The following is an 18,890-nucleotide window of genomic DNA, read 5'->3' on the forward strand; positions in this document are numbered from 1 at the left end:
TTAATGCCATTATAGTGGTTTTCAAATATTTTGATTTGACATCTTAAAGCCTGTCATAAGAAGTCACAGTTCATCTGTTAATCAAGCCCCATTTCAGCCTAAAAGTAAACAATAATTACAGTTCAGGTATATGAAATCACACTGAATATTACTACGTATATATTTATGCCTTGATAACCCCGAAGTTTTTAAAAACCTGAATCAATAACAGGAGATCACACTGTGCCGTAGGATAATATAATAAAGCTTCCACTATGAGAGCTATGAACAATAAGTGAGCCTCTAAATGCCAAAGCTGAAGGCAGCCTTTTATTGTAACTTTATATTCCTTTTGGCTTAGAATTTAAGTCACCATTTTTTCAGTGAAAAGAAACAAACAAATGAAAGCTCCTGAAGTACTATTCACACGTATGAGATTGGCAAAGTCCCGAAAGTCGGATAACATCTGAGATTGGCAAAGTCCCGAAAGTCGGATAACATCTGAGATTGGCAAAGTTCCGAAAGTCGGACAATTCCAAGCACTGGTGAGTACACAGAACGACGGAGATGCCTGTGCATGTGTGGAGTGAGCTGATACAAGCACTCTAAACAACTTCACATTACTTTGCAGAACTTCCTAAAGTGGAAGGATGAGCATGTTCTATAACGCAGTAATTTAATTCCTACCAGTACATCCTAGAGAAATGCTTCACATGTACACCAGAAGTCAATGTTCAGTTACACTGTTTATAAAAGCAAAATTAAGACAATTCAAAGGTCCACCAATAGGAGAATAAAGTATGGTATAAAGATACAATATATTGTGAAAATCAGCATTCAAAATGGTTAAACTATAGCTTCACACACATTAAATTAAAATTAACAACTCAGGAAACTGATGTTGGCAAGGATGCAGAGAAAGAGGGAAACGTTTGGACCATTGGTGGGCATGCAAACTGGTGCAGCCGCTCTGGAAAACAGCACGGAGCTTCCTCAAAAAACTAAAACTAGAACTACCCTACGACCCAGCAATAGCACTACTAGTTATTTACCCAAAGGATACAAAAATGCTGATTCGAAGGGGCACACGCACCCCAACGTTTATAGCAGCACTACTGACAACAGCCAAGGTATGGAAAGAGCCCAATGTCCATCCACTGATGAATGGATAAAGATGTGGTATACGTATACAATGGAATACTGCTTGGCAGTGAAAAATAGTGAAATCTTGTCATTTACAACAAAGTGTATGCAACTAGAGTATATTATGCTAAGTGAAATAAGTCAGAGAGAGACAAGTATCATAAGATTTCACTCATATGTGGAGTTTAAAAAACAAAACAGATGAACACAAGAGAAAGGAAGGAAAAAAATTAGGTAAAAAGACGAGGAAGGAAAAACATAAGAGACTCTGAAATACAGAGAACAAACTGAGGGCTGCTGGAGGGGAGGTGGGTGGGGGAATGGGCTAAATGGGGGATGGGTATTAAGGAGGACCCTTGTTGGGATGAGCACTGGGTGCTGTATGTAAGTGACGAATCACTAAACTCTACTCCTGAAATCAATACTACACTGTGTGTTAACTATTGTGAATTTAAATTAAAAAAAAAAAAAAAAAAAGGTTGAACTATAGCTTCACACCTATTAGAATGAAATCCAAAATCATAATGCTGGGTGAACTAAAGGCAAGAACATGCAGAATACATATAATCTGATATCATTTCTATACAGCCCAAACATTAAAGTCAATTGTTTTAGGGAACAGTATGTATACGCGTTAACAGTGGTTACCTTCGGGAGAGAACAGAGAGATACGAGACTAAAGAGCAGTACGAGGAGCACTGACGATGTTCTAGATGGTGAATTCACAGGTGTTAACCGTCTTCATACTTGATATTTACACCCTGTGTGTTTGTACATTTGGAATATTTCACTTTTAAAAAGCATACACTTTTTAAAGACCCAATTCACTCAAACCACACTTAGCAAATACAGAGCGCCCAGAACTAAATAATGACAATGTACTATTTCCTCTTCAAAAACCATCTCTCTATATATCACACTTAAGTGTTTCATTCCTCTAGGTTGACGCAAAGTGTAAGAGTTTACAATGTACACTTTTCAGAAAAATAATTGATTTTATTATTATAAACATGTAGATCACTTACATATAGCCATTTTCCTGGACAAGTACTGTTTTCCAATGCATGTACCCTTTCCTGTCTTCTCCCTAAGAGTGGCATATAAAAGAAATTTCTTCCTCTTTTTATAATTCTTACTTTGGGTTTTAAGCAATGAGAGTGGAAATCAGTTATCATTCAAATAAAGATGCTTGCCAAATCGTCTACCCATTGCTTCTTGTGAGTCTTTCCAAATAACTTTGTGGGAATATTGCTCAGCATTTTTAATACAATCCTTTACCTGGGCCCAATTCCAAAATGTACAGCTGGAAAATCCATTTAACTACACTTAACACAACCTTAATCAACTAAGCGTATTACAGATAATTTTAGTTAAAAGCAGACACGCTCAGATATCCTTCAAAAATGCACAAGAATGTCTCCTGAAAATGCATTTATTTAAGTGGAAAATAAAAATGAGAAAGAAATTTTACATTTACAATCACACCTAAGAACAAATGTAAGAAGAGAGGTACAAGAGGTACTCAGAACAATAAACATTATTGACTGAAATTACAGAAGGCCTAAGTAAATGTTGAAAGATCGTGATTATGGGTTGGAGACTCAATCCCATATAGGTGCCAATTCTCCTCAATTTTTCTATAAATTCAATGCAATCCTAATCAAAATCTTCCCAGGTTTCGGTGTGTGTTATGAATGCAATTTTACAATCTGATTCTAAAACTTAAATTGACAAAGAGTTAAGAATAGCTAAGACATTCTTGAAAAACAGAAAGTAGGAGGGCTTCCCCAACTAAACAAGATATATTATAAAGTCATCATAATTGAGTGAGGTGTTAGAGCAGGCAAAGACAAATTCACGTAGGAGCTATACCCCAGATAGATAACAGGGCACATTTCCGCTTACAGAAGAATGCCAGTTAATATCTGCACAAGAAATGGTAGAATCTGAATGATCACCGTTACACAATGACTGGTGAAACAACCGATGTTGGCCAACGATCACCACTGGGTGCTAACGTCTAAGGCGAAAGGTGAGGAATCAGACTGACGGCACCCGGAACTGTGTGAAAGATACTGCAAAGATAACGTGTGTCTTTCGCTGGGAGGCAACAGGCAGTACGGCTCCGTTGAGGAGGCACCACTGCCAATAATACAGTCTCCATCTGATCAAGCCCCTCGTTCTAACTACCAGGGGCTGGAACACCAAGAGTTCAGAACATGTGAAACTTAAGCACAAGTAATTTGGTCTCTTCAATAAATAAAGAGGAAAGGAAGAGAGAAAGAGAGGGGGAGACAGAGAGAGACAAGGAAGGCAGACTTTTAAAAGAGATTTAAGCAATTTCTCAATCAAATGCAGGGTATGGATACTACTTGACTACTGATTCAAATAAACCAACTGTTTACCACCATCACCACAAGAAAACATTCGTGAAGCTACAGGTAAGTTTCACTGTGACTAGTTATTTGAACATACTAAGGAATTGCTGTGAAATTTTTTGGTGTGATACTAGTACTATGGTTATTGGTTTCATTTTATCTTATTTTTTAATGTTTATTTATTTTTGAGAGAGAGAGAGAGAGAGAGAGAGAGAGAGCGAGCATGAGCAGGGGAGGGACAGACAGAGAGGGAGACACAGAATCCAAAACAGGCTCCAGGCCCTGAGCTGTCAGCACAGAGCCCGATGCGGGGCTCGAACTCACAAACCGTGATATCATGACCTGAGCCAAAGTCAGATGCTTATCCAACTAAGCCACCCAGGTGCCCCTAGTACTACAGTTATTGTTAAGGAATCCTTTGTATAAATGTATAGTGAAATTATTTATATCAAATAAGATATGATATTTAGGACTGACTTTAAAATAATCCAATAGAGCAAGGTTAGGAAAGGTTGGGGGTACAGATGAATCAAGATTAGATATGTCTTGATATTTGTTGAGGGTGACGTGTACGTGTGTGTTCATTATATACCACACTTACTACTTTTCTATACATCTAAAAAGTAAAAAAATTAAGACAATAAAGACACCAGCTAGTAAATAGCTTTACAATGCATATATACATATACACACACACATACATATATGTATACATGTATATGTAGTATATAAAACAAGGATTAATATTCAGAATTGTTTTAAAACTGCAAATCAAAGGAAAAGGGGAGATAACGTAATCTTAGAAAACAAAAAAGAAATGGCTGGGACTTCGCAAAAGAAGAAATACACACAGCTAAAATGAATGAATAAAAAAATGAACAATCATGTAAGATGTTCAACATGATTACTAGTAAGAGAGAGGTAATTAAAATCACAAGTCATAGCTCAGCATTAAGGGCCATAGCCAAGCATTAAGGGCCTTTAATAAATTTAGCGCCGCTGAATTAATTTAGCACCAGCATTAAGGGGCTGGAGGGACAAGACCTCACACGCACTGCTGGTGGGAATGAAAACTAGTACAAGAAACATAGAAAACAATCTCCTATATTATCTTCAAATTGCATCTAGTTTGCCAATCTGGGATAGGATGTGCGTGAAAGCATTCACGTCCCATGACTCAGCAAGCCCGGTCGCAGTTGTACGGAGAAAGTCTCTCACGTGAGTACGGGGAAGACGTGTACAAGAACGTACAAAACCGATAAATCGAATTGAGCGAACAAGAGCCACACACAACACAGACGAATCTCAAAACTTGTATTATGCAAAAGAAACAAATACAACCTTACAGTATGATTCTATTACATAAAGTTTCAAAACGAGCAAAATCTAAACAAAATATTGTTTAGAAATATATACATAGGTGGTACACAATGAAGAAGAACAATGGTTAACACAGAGTCGGGAAAAAGTCAGGGTGAGGGGAGGAATAAAGATATTATTGCAGAGGCTTACATAAAGGTTTCTGAAGCACCGGTCAGTAATCTTTTATTTCTTCCTGTATGATGGGTGCTTATTCTGTTGTTACTCTTTACAAAGACTCAGCATGGTCACCTGGGGGACTCAGTCAGTTAAGCGTCTGACTTCGGCTCAGGTCACCATCTCACGGTCTGTCGGTTCGAGCCCCGTGTCAGGCTCTGTGCCGACAGCTCGGAGCCTGGAGCCTGCTTCAGATTCTGTGTCTCCCTCGCTCTCCGCCCCTCCCCTGCTCATGTTCTCTCTCTCTCTCTCTCTCTCTCTCTCAAAAATAAATAAACATTAAAAAAAAAACAAAAAGGCAGCCTGGTGAGGAGATTAATGTGCATATTCAACCAGACTGATTGGGTTGGTGAGAGGATTAAACGAGCTGAGATACGAAACAGCGCCTCACACTTGGCGTCGCTCAGGTGTCTCCCGCCTTTCGAAAATTCACATCACGCCGCTTCTCTTTCGCGAAAGGCCTGCGTCAGTACGTGCCTCTGCTAACCGCAAGATATCTAAAGAGGCTTTTTGCCTTTACGAGAAAAGGCGAAGTGAAAAGCGTGCTCGGCGTCCATTCTGCAGGAGGCCATCAGAGACGCGGCACAGACCGCTGCAGCCGGCGCGGCCCCACCTCACCCCTTCCCCAGCAACCACACTCAGTATCGGCCGCCGTCGCTTTGCACCGTGCCTGTGAGCACCTGTGTTTTCTCTCGATTGGTTTTGTGCGTCTGTTAGCAAGACATGTCCAAGGTATCAGACAGGCCTAAGAGAGGAGATTTTCGGGTCTGGGGATGCTAAAAATTTTTCCACATAAACTAATGGTAACTGCTTCTTTGTTTTACACCATTTCAGCTAACGAAAGGTATGACAGGAACGCTCTGCTCTCGGAGGAGGGAAGGGACGCGTACAGGTGTTAGTTATTAAATAAACTGGACGTGTGTGTTCATTTTACAATTTAAAACTGAGAAAAGAAAATGATAAAAATCTGAAGGTGAGACTAACAAAAAGAATCAACAGTATTCTCTATGCACCGCTGAGCACTGATGCGGCAGTTGCACTGACGATCGCATCTGCTGACTTAGACATGGCAAACGATCCTTGTAGCAGGAGTCCCCTCTGCAATGAGCCACGGGCCACTTCCAAGGCGGTTTTCTCTTGTTTTTGAAGAGCATTTTGGAAAGAATCCAAAGCGAGGCCTTGCTTAATTTAATTAAAAATCGTGTAATATCTTGTCATTTCATTGCATTAAGTAAGAGCTTTCAAAAACACAAAGGAAAGGTTTAGATTTAGGCCCTAGTGCTTCCCCGAAGAAGCAGAAAGCTTTACAAAACATTTAGCAAAATAAAACTATTCTTAATGAAGTGAGGTGTAAAACTGAGAATGGAAAATTGTAATGAGATTATTCAAGGACCACGATTACCTCACGATCGTGAGTTCACATAGTTGTATATAACCATGTAAACACTCAAGTTCATTTTTAAAACCCTTTGTAAGCAGTGTATTTATTTCAATCAAGACAATATTTCCAAATCATCCTTTCCTACCTTGAATATAAGAATTTTTATGAAATTATTTTCTCCCTAAATCCAAGCTTAAAGTTAATAATTGTGGCATCATTATAATAGTAAAAAACGGAAGCATCTAAAAGATATAACTGTGTCTGCGTGAGTACATACAGTAGATTACACAAATGTTTGCATACATACAGAAGAATCTGGAAAAATATACATAAATTGCCACTAGGTCGGTTCCATCTGGATAGTGTGGAACAAGTGCAGTCCCAGTTACACACTGCAGCAGTTTGATTTTTTTTACAATGAATACGCATTATTTTGTTTTAGATTACTAGCATGCTTCCCTTAAAACTAGCTGTTATCGGTGAATTACAAAGGTAAAATATATTCATGGTAAAGAACAGACACGCAAAGACAAAAACAAAAATCATCCCTAAATGCACCAATAGGAGATAACCATGGATCACATAAGAGACCATTCATACCTTTGTAAGGTGTCCCCACAGTTGTTGCATATACATTCTTTTCATATTTCTTCAAACGGTCTTCTAAATTGTGAATCTACAAGTAACAAATACTCAAATTGTATCATAAGATTCACACAGAAACCATATGTAAAAAAAAGGGCTTCTGTAGGCACTAGGTTCTTTTCTACTTAAGACAGAATACAGGCAAATACAATTAATACGAATGGTTTCTTAGATATGGCACCAAAAGCCGTATCTACAACAAACAAAAGAGAAACATATCTACAACATATCTACAACATACGACATAGAGAAACATATCTACAACAACAAAAGGGAACATATACAAAATGACCTTTATCAAAAGTAAAACTTTTGTGCCTCAAAGGACATTATCAAGGAACTCAAAAGAGAACCCACAAAATGGAGAAAACACTTGCAAATCACATACCCGATAAGGGACTTGTATCTAGCATACAAGTGTGAAGCGTACAACTAAACACGAAACCAAATAACCCAACTAAAAAATGAGCAAAGGACTTGAACAGACATTGTTCCAGATAAGACATGCAAATGGCCAACAAGCAGATAATAAGATGCTCAACATCATCAGTCATTAGGAAAATGCAAATGAAAACCATAATGAGAAACCACCTCATACCAACTACCATGGCTATATCCAAAAAACTTGGTGAGGATGTGGAAAAACTGGAATCCTTATAACTTTGTTGGTGTGAACATAAAATGGTGCCACCACATAAAATAGTTTGGCGGTTCATCAAAAAGGGAAACAGATAATTACCACATGATCTAGCAATTCCACTCCTGGGTATACATACCCAAAAAAACTGGAAATAGGTACTCAAACCAAAACTTGTACATAATGTTCCTGATGGCACTATTCGTAATAGCCAAAAGGTAGAAACACCCCAAACATTCATAAACTGATGAATGGATAAACAAAGTATGGTATATCCATATAATGAAATAGTATTCAGCCATAAAAAAGTATCAAGTACTGATACATGCCACAATGATGAATCTTAGAAACATCATGCTAAGCAGAAGAAGCCACATAAGAAAGCTAGGTTTTGGGGCGCCTGGGTGGCTTGGTCGGTTAAGCGTCTGACTTTGGCTCAGGTCACGATCTCACGGTCCATGAGTTCGAGCCCCGCGTCGGGCTCTGTGCTGACAGCTCAGAGCCTGGAGCCTGTTTCAGATGCTGTGTCTCCCTCTCTCTCTGCCCCTCCCCTGTTCATGCTCTGTCTCTCTCTGTCTCAAAAATAAATAAATGTTAAAAAAAAAAAATTAAAAAAAAAAAGAAAGCTAGGTTTTATATGATTACATTTACAAAAGATACTCATAACAGGCAAATTCACAGACACAGGAGTAGATCAGCAGTTGCCAAAAGGTAACAAGGAATGACTGCTTAATGGGTTAGGAGGTTTTCTGATGGGGTGATGAAGAATTCTGGAACTAGATAATGGTAATTGTTTCACAACACTGAATGAACTAAATGTCAATGAACTGTGCACTTTGGTTAAGATGGTCAATGTTACGTTATGTGTATTCTGCCACCATAAAAATAACTAACACAAAAATTGCCATGCTAGCAGTTGGAAAATTTGAGGATGCTAAAAGAAGGGAATTTTAAGGCAGCAATCTTGAGAACAGATGAGAAAAGATAAACCACTGGGAAGTAGGAAAAAATTAAGTAGCATTGGGACTTAGCGTCCATAATTTTTTTAAAAATACTGTGAAAATTTTCTATCATACTCAGCCACAGAGAATATAGTACAATTAATGCCCATATGCCCATCCATTACCTAAGTTCAACGATTATCAAGATTTTTGTATGTACGACTTTTTAAGAAAACTGGAAAATCCCCAGAGATGTAGCCTTCAAACAGCCTGCTGACTTGTGTCGTTCTCTCTCCGGAGTTTGGAAAAAAAGACTTCTAAAGATGATGCACCACAGACACACGTACACTGGGACTTTTATGCTTGTGCATCCTTTTAGGCACATATACATAATCCTTTTTAAATCTAATAATTGGACAATATATGGACAAAACTTATTCAAGTAAGACAATTTAGCCACTAGGAAAAAGTAGTAAAAATTGATGTCAAATATATTTTCCCTCTGATAAAAACAAGAAAATTCCTTTTTTAATTTTTTTTAATGTTGATTTATTTTTGAGACACAGAGAGAGAGAGAGAGAGAGAGAGAGAGAGAGAGAGAGAGCGCTAGGGAGGGGCACACAGAGAAAGAGGGAGACACAGAATGCAAAGAGGCTCCAGGCTCTGAGCTGTCAGCACAGAGCCTGATGCGGGGCTTGAACTCACAAACTGTGAGATCATGACCTGAGTCGAAGTCAGATGTTTAACCGACTGGGCCACCCAGGTGCCCCAGAAAATTGCTTTTTTAAAAAACGTAAGTTATTACAAATTAAACAAAAATTCTTATCCAAGATGTTAAGCACTGGAAAGAGTAAGATGTAAATGTTCTTGTTTATTTTTTTTTTAATTTTTTTTTAACGTTTTATTTATTTTTGAGACAGAGAGAGACAGCGTGAACGGGGGAGGGGCAGAGAGAGAGGGAGACACAGAATCCGAAGCAGGCTCCAGGCTCTGAGCCATCAGCCCAGAGCCCGACTCGGGGCTCGAACTCCCAGACCGCGAGATCGTGACCTGGCTGAAGTCGGACGCTTAACCGACTGCGCCACCCAGGCGCCCCCAAATGTTCTTGTTTAAATACATGCGATCGATCACAAATTTAAGAGTTATCCTCTAGCACATTCAGATTTGGGAATAAAATTTCCTGTGCAAGACAAAATGGCAAAGCCAACTATTAAATCAGTATGATATCAGGTCTTTTTTAAAAATTAGCTAAATGAGATCCAAGTACATACTAATGTAAATTTTAAGGCAGTCAGTTTCAAACAGAAGGCACCAATTAAACCCGTACCTGTTCTCTGAACTCTTGCTCTTTCAACTTTGAATCACTGATTAGAGTAGTCTTCTGTGCTAGTTGTGTCTGAAAGAACAAAAGTCAGATCTGAAGCGCGTATGAATTTCATCACCGCCTGAATATACTACTATATTGCTTCGTAAAATTTTCCTTGCTAAAACAGTTACCTTTATGTTTTAACTTAAAACACAAAATACTCCTGAATACAATACACAATACAATACAATACAATATACAATATACTGCCTTCAGTCAAATTCAGTGAAGAACTAGTCTTACCTGTAACTCCATAATTGTTACCTGAAAATGGAAAAGAAAAAAAATGAGTGGATACTACACTAAAATCTGTAGCAAACAATAAAATAGAATAAAGGAAATAACTAGAAAATGAAAACTTAGTCTTTTGGAAGTGATAAGATTTGAGATGAGACAACTTTAAATATTTGCTTTTAACCTGGTCTATTTTGTTACACAAACTATTGTAGTGTGGATACACACCAACATAGGTAAACACAAAGAAAAAGTACTGGAAATTCACTCACCAAACTCCTAACAATGATTATTACTTGGCAAGGACAGGTGCCCACCAGAGGAGGCTCATTCTATATACTTACATATTATCTCTTTTATAACAAGAATATATTCATTTATTATTTCTATGATTCAAAAAAATTAAACATATTAACATCTATTTAAAGCATATCGGCCCCTTAGGGAAACTTCTAAAGGACAATTTCTGGGAATCCACTCGAAGCTATAATCACAAACAATTCTTCATTGAACTCAACACTGATACATAACTCACTGTCTCCCAGAAGCATCAAAGATGCTCAAGAAAGGATAAAAACTCATGAAGAATAAAAACATTTTTTAGCGTAGAAATAATAATTAAGGATTTTTTTTAATGTTTATGTAATTTTGAGAGAGAGAACAGGGGAGGGGGAGAGAGAGAGAGAGAGAAAGAGACTGAGGATCTGAAGTGGGTCCGCTCTGTCAGCAGAGAGTCCGACGCGGGACTCGAACTCACAAACCGCGAGATCACGACCTGAGCCAAAGTCAGATGCTTAACCAACTGAGCCACCCAGCCGCCCCATTCTCTCCCCTTTCTTTTGACACAAGGTAAAGGACTCAGGAGACCTTCTGAATATTAATTTCATGTTTCAATACTGGAAGGCATCCCAACACAGGTCAAAGTAACACTATATGCAACGATGCTTGTTCTGATATTAAGGAAAAGAACACGTAGTGAAGTACATGTACTCTCCTCAGAGAATTAATGTTTAACCTGGTCTATTCAAATCGTGACCAGATGGCAAAAACCAAAAACAGGAAAACTAACTTGCAACTATTAAAGAAATAGAGAAATAGTCCAGTAAACCTGCTGGGTGCTAACTGCTAAGATATATGCACAAGTAGTGCAGCATAGCAGAGCCCCTTATAAAGGCTTCTCCTCTCCATCTGGAAGAAGTGATCCAGGGAACGGGTTGTCCAGAAAATTGCTCCCTGGTAACTGACATTCTATAATGAATCCTCTACAGCTCTCGACGAGGAGGTCATGAACCTCATGGCCTCAGGCCGGTACCCTGTCCGGCGTCTCGAACTGGGGCCCACAAGCCCTATCAGAGTGCATTTGCTGGGGTGCAGACCGGGAAAGGCAGCCACACGGCAAACATGGCCTATCTTCATAGCATCGATCATACGGCTGGAATTCTAAAAATGCCTAGTTATGTACTGCCAGGTAGCTCTGAATCCAGTCCCATTTTCCAAAATAATCCCACTACATTTGCCTCTAGTCCGTTAACCAAGGAGAAAAACAGAAATTGTTTTTCTTACTGATAAATAACCAAAACAATTTATGTGACTACAAATAAGGATGTATTATAGAAGAGAATATAAAATCTACATGAATATTTAGCACAGAATATAAAAATTCAAAATTATCATATTTTCAGTGTGCCTGGATGACTCAGCCAGTTGGGCGTCCGACTTCAGCTCAGGTCATGGTCTCATGTTCGTGGGAGTCCCCGCGTCGGACTCTGTGCTGACACCTCGGAGCCTGGAGCCTGCCTCGGATTCTGTGTCTCTGGCTCCCTCTGTCCCTCCCCCACTCATGCTCTGTCTCTCAAAAATAAATAAAAACATTACAAACTTAAACTTTTTTTTAATTATCCAATTTTCTATGGACGCTTTTTGCCTAAGCCCCTGGGCAATGAGGTTCACTTTCCGCTGTATTCTTTCTTTCTAAGGAAAAGACTAAGAAGCATTGCTGTAACAGAAATGTCCAGGGGTGCCTGGGTGGCTCAGTCGGTTGAGCATCTGATTTCGGCTCAGGTCATAATCTCGCGGTTCGTGAGTTCAAGCCCCACATTGGGCTCCGTGCTGACAGCTGGGAGCCTGGATCCTGCTTCAGATTCTGTGTCTCCCTCTCTCTCTGCCCCTTTCCTGCTCACACTCAATCTCTCTCTCTCTCAAAATAAATAAATAAATATTTTTTTAAAAATTAGAAAAAAAAAAAAGAAAAAAGAAATGTCCAGGCTCAGAATGCCTGGGTGGCTCAGTTGGTTGAGCGTCTGACTCTTTTTGGCTCAGGTCAGGATCTCACAGTTCAGGAGATCGAGCCCCATGTTAGGCTCTGCACTGACAGTGCAGAGATTCTCTCTCTCTCTCTCTCTGCCCCTCTCCCACTCGTGTGCACACACACACACTCTCTAAATAAATAAACAAACAAACATTAAAAAAAAAAAAAAGAAATGTCTAGGCTTTGAAGTCTGGCAGATGAGGTTTAAATTCCCAACATAACATTTATAGTGTGAGCTTGGACACTTTATTTAACCTCTATGAACCTCGGTTTCACTGCCTATAAAACAGAGGCAAAAACCTCTCTCCTCAAGGTTTTGGGTAGGATTAAATGAGGTAGGTATGCATGTCAGCAGGCAAGTCAAATGACAGAAATGACAGTGTCTTTAAGAAACAGCAGCAAAGACCAGGTCCCCTCACTTTATCATTGCTAGGATTCTCCTCCTGATGCAGCCTTTGCTGGTATTTATTCTGTAGCTCCTCGAGTTGAGTCTGGAGGTCCATTACTTTAGCAGTCATTTCCTCTTCGCGAGCCTTTAGGATAAAGACAAACAAACAAGTGTTAATTAACATATCAAAAAGAACATCATGGAGAGGCAACGCAGTATATGGAAAACCACCTCTGAAGGAGAAACAAATACCTAAACAGTTTGGAGGCACAAACCACTGTTTCTATGATCAGTCATGACTATGCTCTACACACCTTCTTTCATATCCCACTTTAAACACTATGTTCGCCATTCCTACGATATCACTGTTCCCTCTCACTCCCTCTGTCCCCACACCATAAAGCCCATTGAGCAGTGTCTTTCCCCTGAAGCTAGGGCTCTCAGGTTTGAACAACCAGCAGGTGTTCGCCAGGTGGTGACAGAACTCGGACACAGGGCCTGTGTGTTAGGACTCTGCCCTTTTCCACATTAGGATTTGATTTCCAGAAAATACCCGTTCACATAAACGAGTAGAGGGGCGCCTCAGTGGCACAGGCGGTTAAGCGTCCAACTCTTGCTCTTGGCTCAGGTCACAATCTCATGGTTTTGGAGTTCGAGTCGCGAGCTGGGCTCTGTGCTGACAGTGTGGAGTCTGCTTGGGATTCTCTCACTCTCTGCCCTGCCCCTCCCCTGCTCATGCTGTCTCCCTTTCTCTCTCTCAAAATAAATAAATAAACTTATTTATGATGGTGTGGAGCCTGCTTCAGATTCTGTCTCTCCTCCTCTCTGCCCTCCACTTGTGCTTGTTCTCTCTCTCTCAAATAAATAAACTTAAAAAAAATTATAAACTAGTACTTTTAGGCACAGCAGTGCTCAACCAGCTAGTAACGTACTGATCACAAGAAGTTGTGGAGGCCTTCCCCAACCCTTTGGAAAAGCCGTGAAAATCAAGAAATGATTCTTGGGGCGCCTGGGTGGCGCAGTCGGTTAAGCGTCCGACTTCAGCCAGGTCACGATCTCGCGGTCTGGGAGTTCGAGCCCCGCGTCGGGCTCTGGGCTGATGGCGCGGAGCCTGGAGCCTGCTTCCGATTCTGTGTCTCCCTCTCTCTCTGCCCCTCCCCTGTTCATGCTCTGTCTCTCTCTGTCTCAAAAATAAATAAATGTTAAAAAAAAAAAAAAAAAAAGAAATGATTCTTTGTCCTGGTTCAGTACACCTGCACATCTATACATGTGCCTCCCAACAACACCAGTGGTTCTCTGGGCTAAAATGTTCAACTAAAGTCTATGTAAAAAAAAAAAAAAAAAAAAAAAAAAAAAAGATAAGTTATTGTCCAGTGTATTAGTAGCCATGTAATGTCTCCATTTGCCCCAAACTTAACAAAAAACAAAAACAAAAACAAACAAACAACAACAAAAAAAACAAAGCTGAAAAAGTATATGTGACTTATCGGTCCAAAACTCCTACTTAGAAAATGTGGTATTCAAATCATTCTGTCTTCTGCTTTGATTACCTTGTAAAGGCTATTGCCCATTCTAGATTTCTTCATTTGTCTTGATAACTGCCCTGACTTATCATACAGAGCAGTCCAGACCTCTTCTTGCTCTTATAAATCTTGCAATAACCTTTGTGCTGAAAGAACATTTGGAATTGGAATATTGATCAGATATGAGTAATGAAGACAGGACAAGTGTTTGCTGAGTAAGAAGCTAAACAGGAAAAGCAGCAACCAACGGGTATGTGATGTAACAGATGCTGACTGGACAGGACCATCATCCCCAAAAACAAACAAAAAGAAACAGGCCCCTGGCACAAAATAAGGCAACGAACCACAGGGACACTTGGAAAATTTACTTTTAAATGCCACTTGTCACGAAACAGACCAACTGAGAAAGACTGAACCCCTTCCGGCAACATAAGCAGGGCCATCTGGTAACCAGCCTCCTCAGACATCTCCCCACTGAGGCTCCCTTGAACCTAGCCTCCACCCCTAAAACACCAGCAACCACAAACTCTTGTCAATGTTATTGCCCACGGTCTTGGTTTACTGTTTTTATTCTACCACGGCATATCCTGTGTGGACGTCTATGTCAACGTGGTTTAGGCACCTTTGAAAGGATCACCTCTACAGCTACTTATTCAGTTGGGCTCAGGTTTTAATACGACAATCAGCGATGTCTGACATTTCCTGTGACAGTTGTGGGACACCAATCTACAGTAAACCCTCTAAGAATTAGGAGAAGAATCCCTTCTGTATTATTTTGTACTTTAAGAAACAATTTTGTAACTTCCTTTATAAAAGTATTCTAGTCTCTTGGAGGAGGAAAAAAAAAAGTACTGTTTACTTCAAAGTAAAAACAATAAAGAAAACTCATTAAATTCAATGTTAACGCGCACCATGGAAATTATGTTTGAGAGTCTGGTTATTACACCAAAGCCAAATCACTAAAATGCAGCCCATGTCAAAAGGAAACCAGTTTTGTATCATGTAGCCACGATACAAAACTTCCTCCCAGTGGGATTGCTTGGAGTTGGGACCCGGCTATTACTTAAGCTCACTTATGTGAGCACTCCGTTCTTCCTTGAAGATGTCACCAGTCCCTCTTCCCAAACGAATTCTTGCCTGCCGTACCACGTGCCTCCTCTTTCGAATTCACCAAGTATCTGGTCTGTGCCAAGTACATAGCTAGGTCCTCAAGACTAGAGATGATAAACAAAACCCCTCCCCACAAAATGCTTGTAATCTAGGAGAAAGGACAGATACATTAATACTTTCCTACACACGTTATGTATGTATGAAAAAAGTTACATGTTATAAGTGAACTGATGAATACAGGTGAGTACCAAAAGAACACAGATGCAATTAATTCTATTTAAGGAGTTCAAAAAAAAACTGTAAGGGAAAACAGTATGATGCAAAAAAAAAAAAAAAAAATTCAAAAAGCAAACTTTCGGTAGAAAAGGGAAAAAATAAGAACGTATTTCATTTTTGTTTCTGTTTACATAAGACAACACTGGAATATTATTACAGAAACTAATCATTGACTTCTGCTTCAACATGGCGACATAGGAAGGTCCTGAACTCACCTCCTCCCACAGACACACTGTGTCTCCAACTACATATGAAACAATTTCCTCTTCAAAAAAACAAAACAAGAAACAAAAGCCTGGCTGAGTGATGACCACACATCAGGCAAAGAGGGGGAAAAAACACACTGAAGAGGGCAGGAGAGGCTAAGATACAACCTTGCTAAACCCCATCCCCAGTGTTACAACCAACAACTGGGAGGAAACAAAACCCAGAACTTCTCCCTGAGGACTGAAGGGTTTGAAACCCACACTGGGCATCCCAACTTTTAAGACATATACTTCAGAGACAAGCCCCCAATACATCTAACTTTGAAAACCAACAGGGCTCACATCCTGAGACCCACTGTAGTGATCTGAGTAACCATTCTTAACGGGCTCACCAAGGTGCCTGGACTCACCCACCCGGGGCCCAGCTCACAGGTAGCCAACTGCACCCAGACTTCAAGTGAAGGGGACGCACTTGCTTACATTAAAGCGTCTGCCTGAAGGGCAGACATCTAATTTAACACACACATCTAGGAGGCCACAGAACGCTCTCCAGGGACACAGACTGGCGGGTGCTATTTTTGCATGCTCCCTTTGACACGTTCCAGAGCACCAGTATCTCCCAGAAGGCAGCTTTTACGTGCATCTGGTGCCTGGATTTTTGCAGCTGCCAAGGTAGGGGACACCTCCTGATCACATTGCTCTGGAGGTCAGGGGAGCTTGTGTGCCTAGTCTCGTGAGACTGTCATAATCAATGTCACCCAGAAAGGAACCCCATCTGGGGTCCCAATTTTTACAGCTGCTGCCAGGGAACACTGCTACATTTCCTGGCTCTAGTGGACATTGGTCATGGATCCTGCATAAATGTACAGGAAAAAGGTCTTAGACAGCTAGCACCCCAAGGGCAAAGCAAGAGGCAACAGACGCAGGAGTTCAGAGTTTCTGTGAAGGAGGCCTATTGGCTCATCACCATGACGGTGGCCTAAGGAGAAGGCTTCTGCTGAAACAAGCACGTGAGGGCAGAATGTAATCTTTTCCTTGGGCCATCTTCGAGCACACCCTCTGCCACCCTCCAGAGCACCTGTCTCCTGGATGAGACGCGTCTGGTCCCCTGGTTCTTGCCACTACTGCCCACGGGACACCCCTTGATCACCAGGCCCTGGTGGCTGGGACGGCTTGCGTTTCTGGACCCCATGGGACTATGGCAACTGGAGAGCCGGTTCTTCGCAGACTGCCACCCCCGGGGCGCTGCGCAGAGAGCGGACTGAAGTACACCCTGAAATCTTACTGTGAAGGAGGCCTCTGTGCTTGTCCCGGAGCCTTGGCCCGAAGGGCAGGCTTCAGGTTTGGCTCACATTTTGTGGCCAGTGGAGCTGCTCTCAAAGAACACAGGCTGTGCATGTCATTAGGGGGCTCTCCCCGCCTCTGCCGTGCTCCAGCTTACCAGTATCACCCAGAAAAGAGCTTATAAATTCATTTGGAGCCCTGAGTTTTGGGACTGCCACCCAGGGTACCTACCCAGATTGCCTACCTCTGGTGGCCAGCAGGACTCACACTTGCTTACAGTCCCACAGGACTGTGTACGTTTGCCTACGGTTAAAAGCTGATACCTGAGGGTCGGGCTTCCAGTCAGCATGAATCTAGGTGCTGAGATCCTCCCTTCTGAAATACTGACAGGTGGCCGCACTTCCTCAACTACTGGGAACCATTAAAAAATATAACAGGCTGCTCGGACAAGCACAAAGGATTAAGAAAAAGCCAACAACTCAGGCAGGGCTGAATAGTAAGATTCATCTCCTACATGAGGCCACTCCTTCAAGACTGAGAGGGGTGGTTGTTTCATCTACTGTATAATCACTTATAATGCTAGTTTACAGTTAAAAGACAAAAATAGTAAAAATAATTATGGTTATAATAATGAATAAAGATAAAAAGAAGACGTAGAACGAGGGGCACCTGGATGGCTCAGTTGGTTAAGCATCTGACTTCAGCTCAGGTCATGATCTCATGGTTTGTGAGTTCAAGTCCCACATGGGGCTTGCTTCTGTCAGTGCAGAGCCTGCTTCAGATCCCCTGTCTCTCTCTCTCTCTGCTCCTCCCCTGCTTGTGCTCTCTCTCTCTCTCTCTCTCAAAAGTAAATAAACATTATTAAAAAAATGTAGAATGTAACATCGAAAACAAAAATGTCACAGAGTGATTATAATGCTGGGCTTTACAATAGAATCAAGCTTACGTTATCGACTTAAAATACTGTTATAAGTTGTTTTATGTAAGCCTCATGGTAATCACGAAGCAAAAACTATAGTAAATACACAAAAGAGAAATATAAACATACGGCCAAAGAAAGTCATCAAACCATAAAGAAAGAGAACAGGAAAATCAGCATGGAACAGAAAGGAGCTACAAAAACAGCCAGAAAACAATGAACAAAATGGCAATAAGCATATACTTATCAAGAATTACTTTAAGTGTAAATGGACTAAATTTTCCAATCAGAAGACTCAGGATGCCTAAATACATTAAAAACAAGACCCATCCGGGGCATCTGGGTGGCTCAGTCGGTTAAGTGACCAACTTCAGCTCAGGTCATGATCTCACGGTTTGTAAGTTCGAGCCCCACAACAGGCTCTGTGCTGACAGCTCAGAGCCTGGAGCCTGCTTCGGATTCTGTGTCTCCCTCTCTCTCTGCCCCTCCCCTGCTCATGCTGTCTCTCAAAAATAAATAAACATTAGGGGCGCCTGGGTGGCGCAGTCGGTTAAGCGTCCGACTTCAGCCAGGTCACGATCTCGCGGTCCGTGAGTTCGAGCCCCGCGTCGGGCTCTGGGCTGATGGCTCAGAGCC

The 18,890-nt window shown here is 40.9% G+C and overlaps 1 protein-coding gene across 12 annotated transcripts in view; it reads right to left on the reverse strand.

Annotated features, from left to right (window-relative positions):
• The window catches only part of GOLGA4 (golgin A4), a 126,366-nt gene that overhangs the window by 15,385 nt on the left and 92,091 nt on the right, over positions 1 to 18,890 (reverse strand). For all 12 annotated transcript variants that reach the window (XM_045037893.1, XM_023260759.2, XM_023260756.2 and 9 more), the window contains 4 exons: positions 12,968 to 13,081; positions 10,250 to 10,270; positions 9,968 to 10,036; positions 7,018 to 7,093 (listed from right to left, as the gene is read on the reverse strand). In XM_045037893.1, coding sequence (XP_044893828.1) covers positions 7,018 to 7,093; positions 9,968 to 10,036; positions 10,250 to 10,270; positions 12,968 to 13,081 — 280 coding nt within the window. The remainder of the gene's footprint in view (positions 1 to 7,017; positions 7,094 to 9,967; positions 10,037 to 10,249; positions 10,271 to 12,967; positions 13,082 to 18,890) is intronic.

This window comes from Felis catus, chromosome C2 (genome assembly GCF_018350175.1).
Source record: "Felis catus isolate Fca126 chromosome C2, F.catus_Fca126_mat1.0, whole genome shotgun sequence".
Taxonomy (NCBI): Eukaryota; Metazoa; Chordata; class Mammalia; order Carnivora; family Felidae; genus Felis; species Felis catus.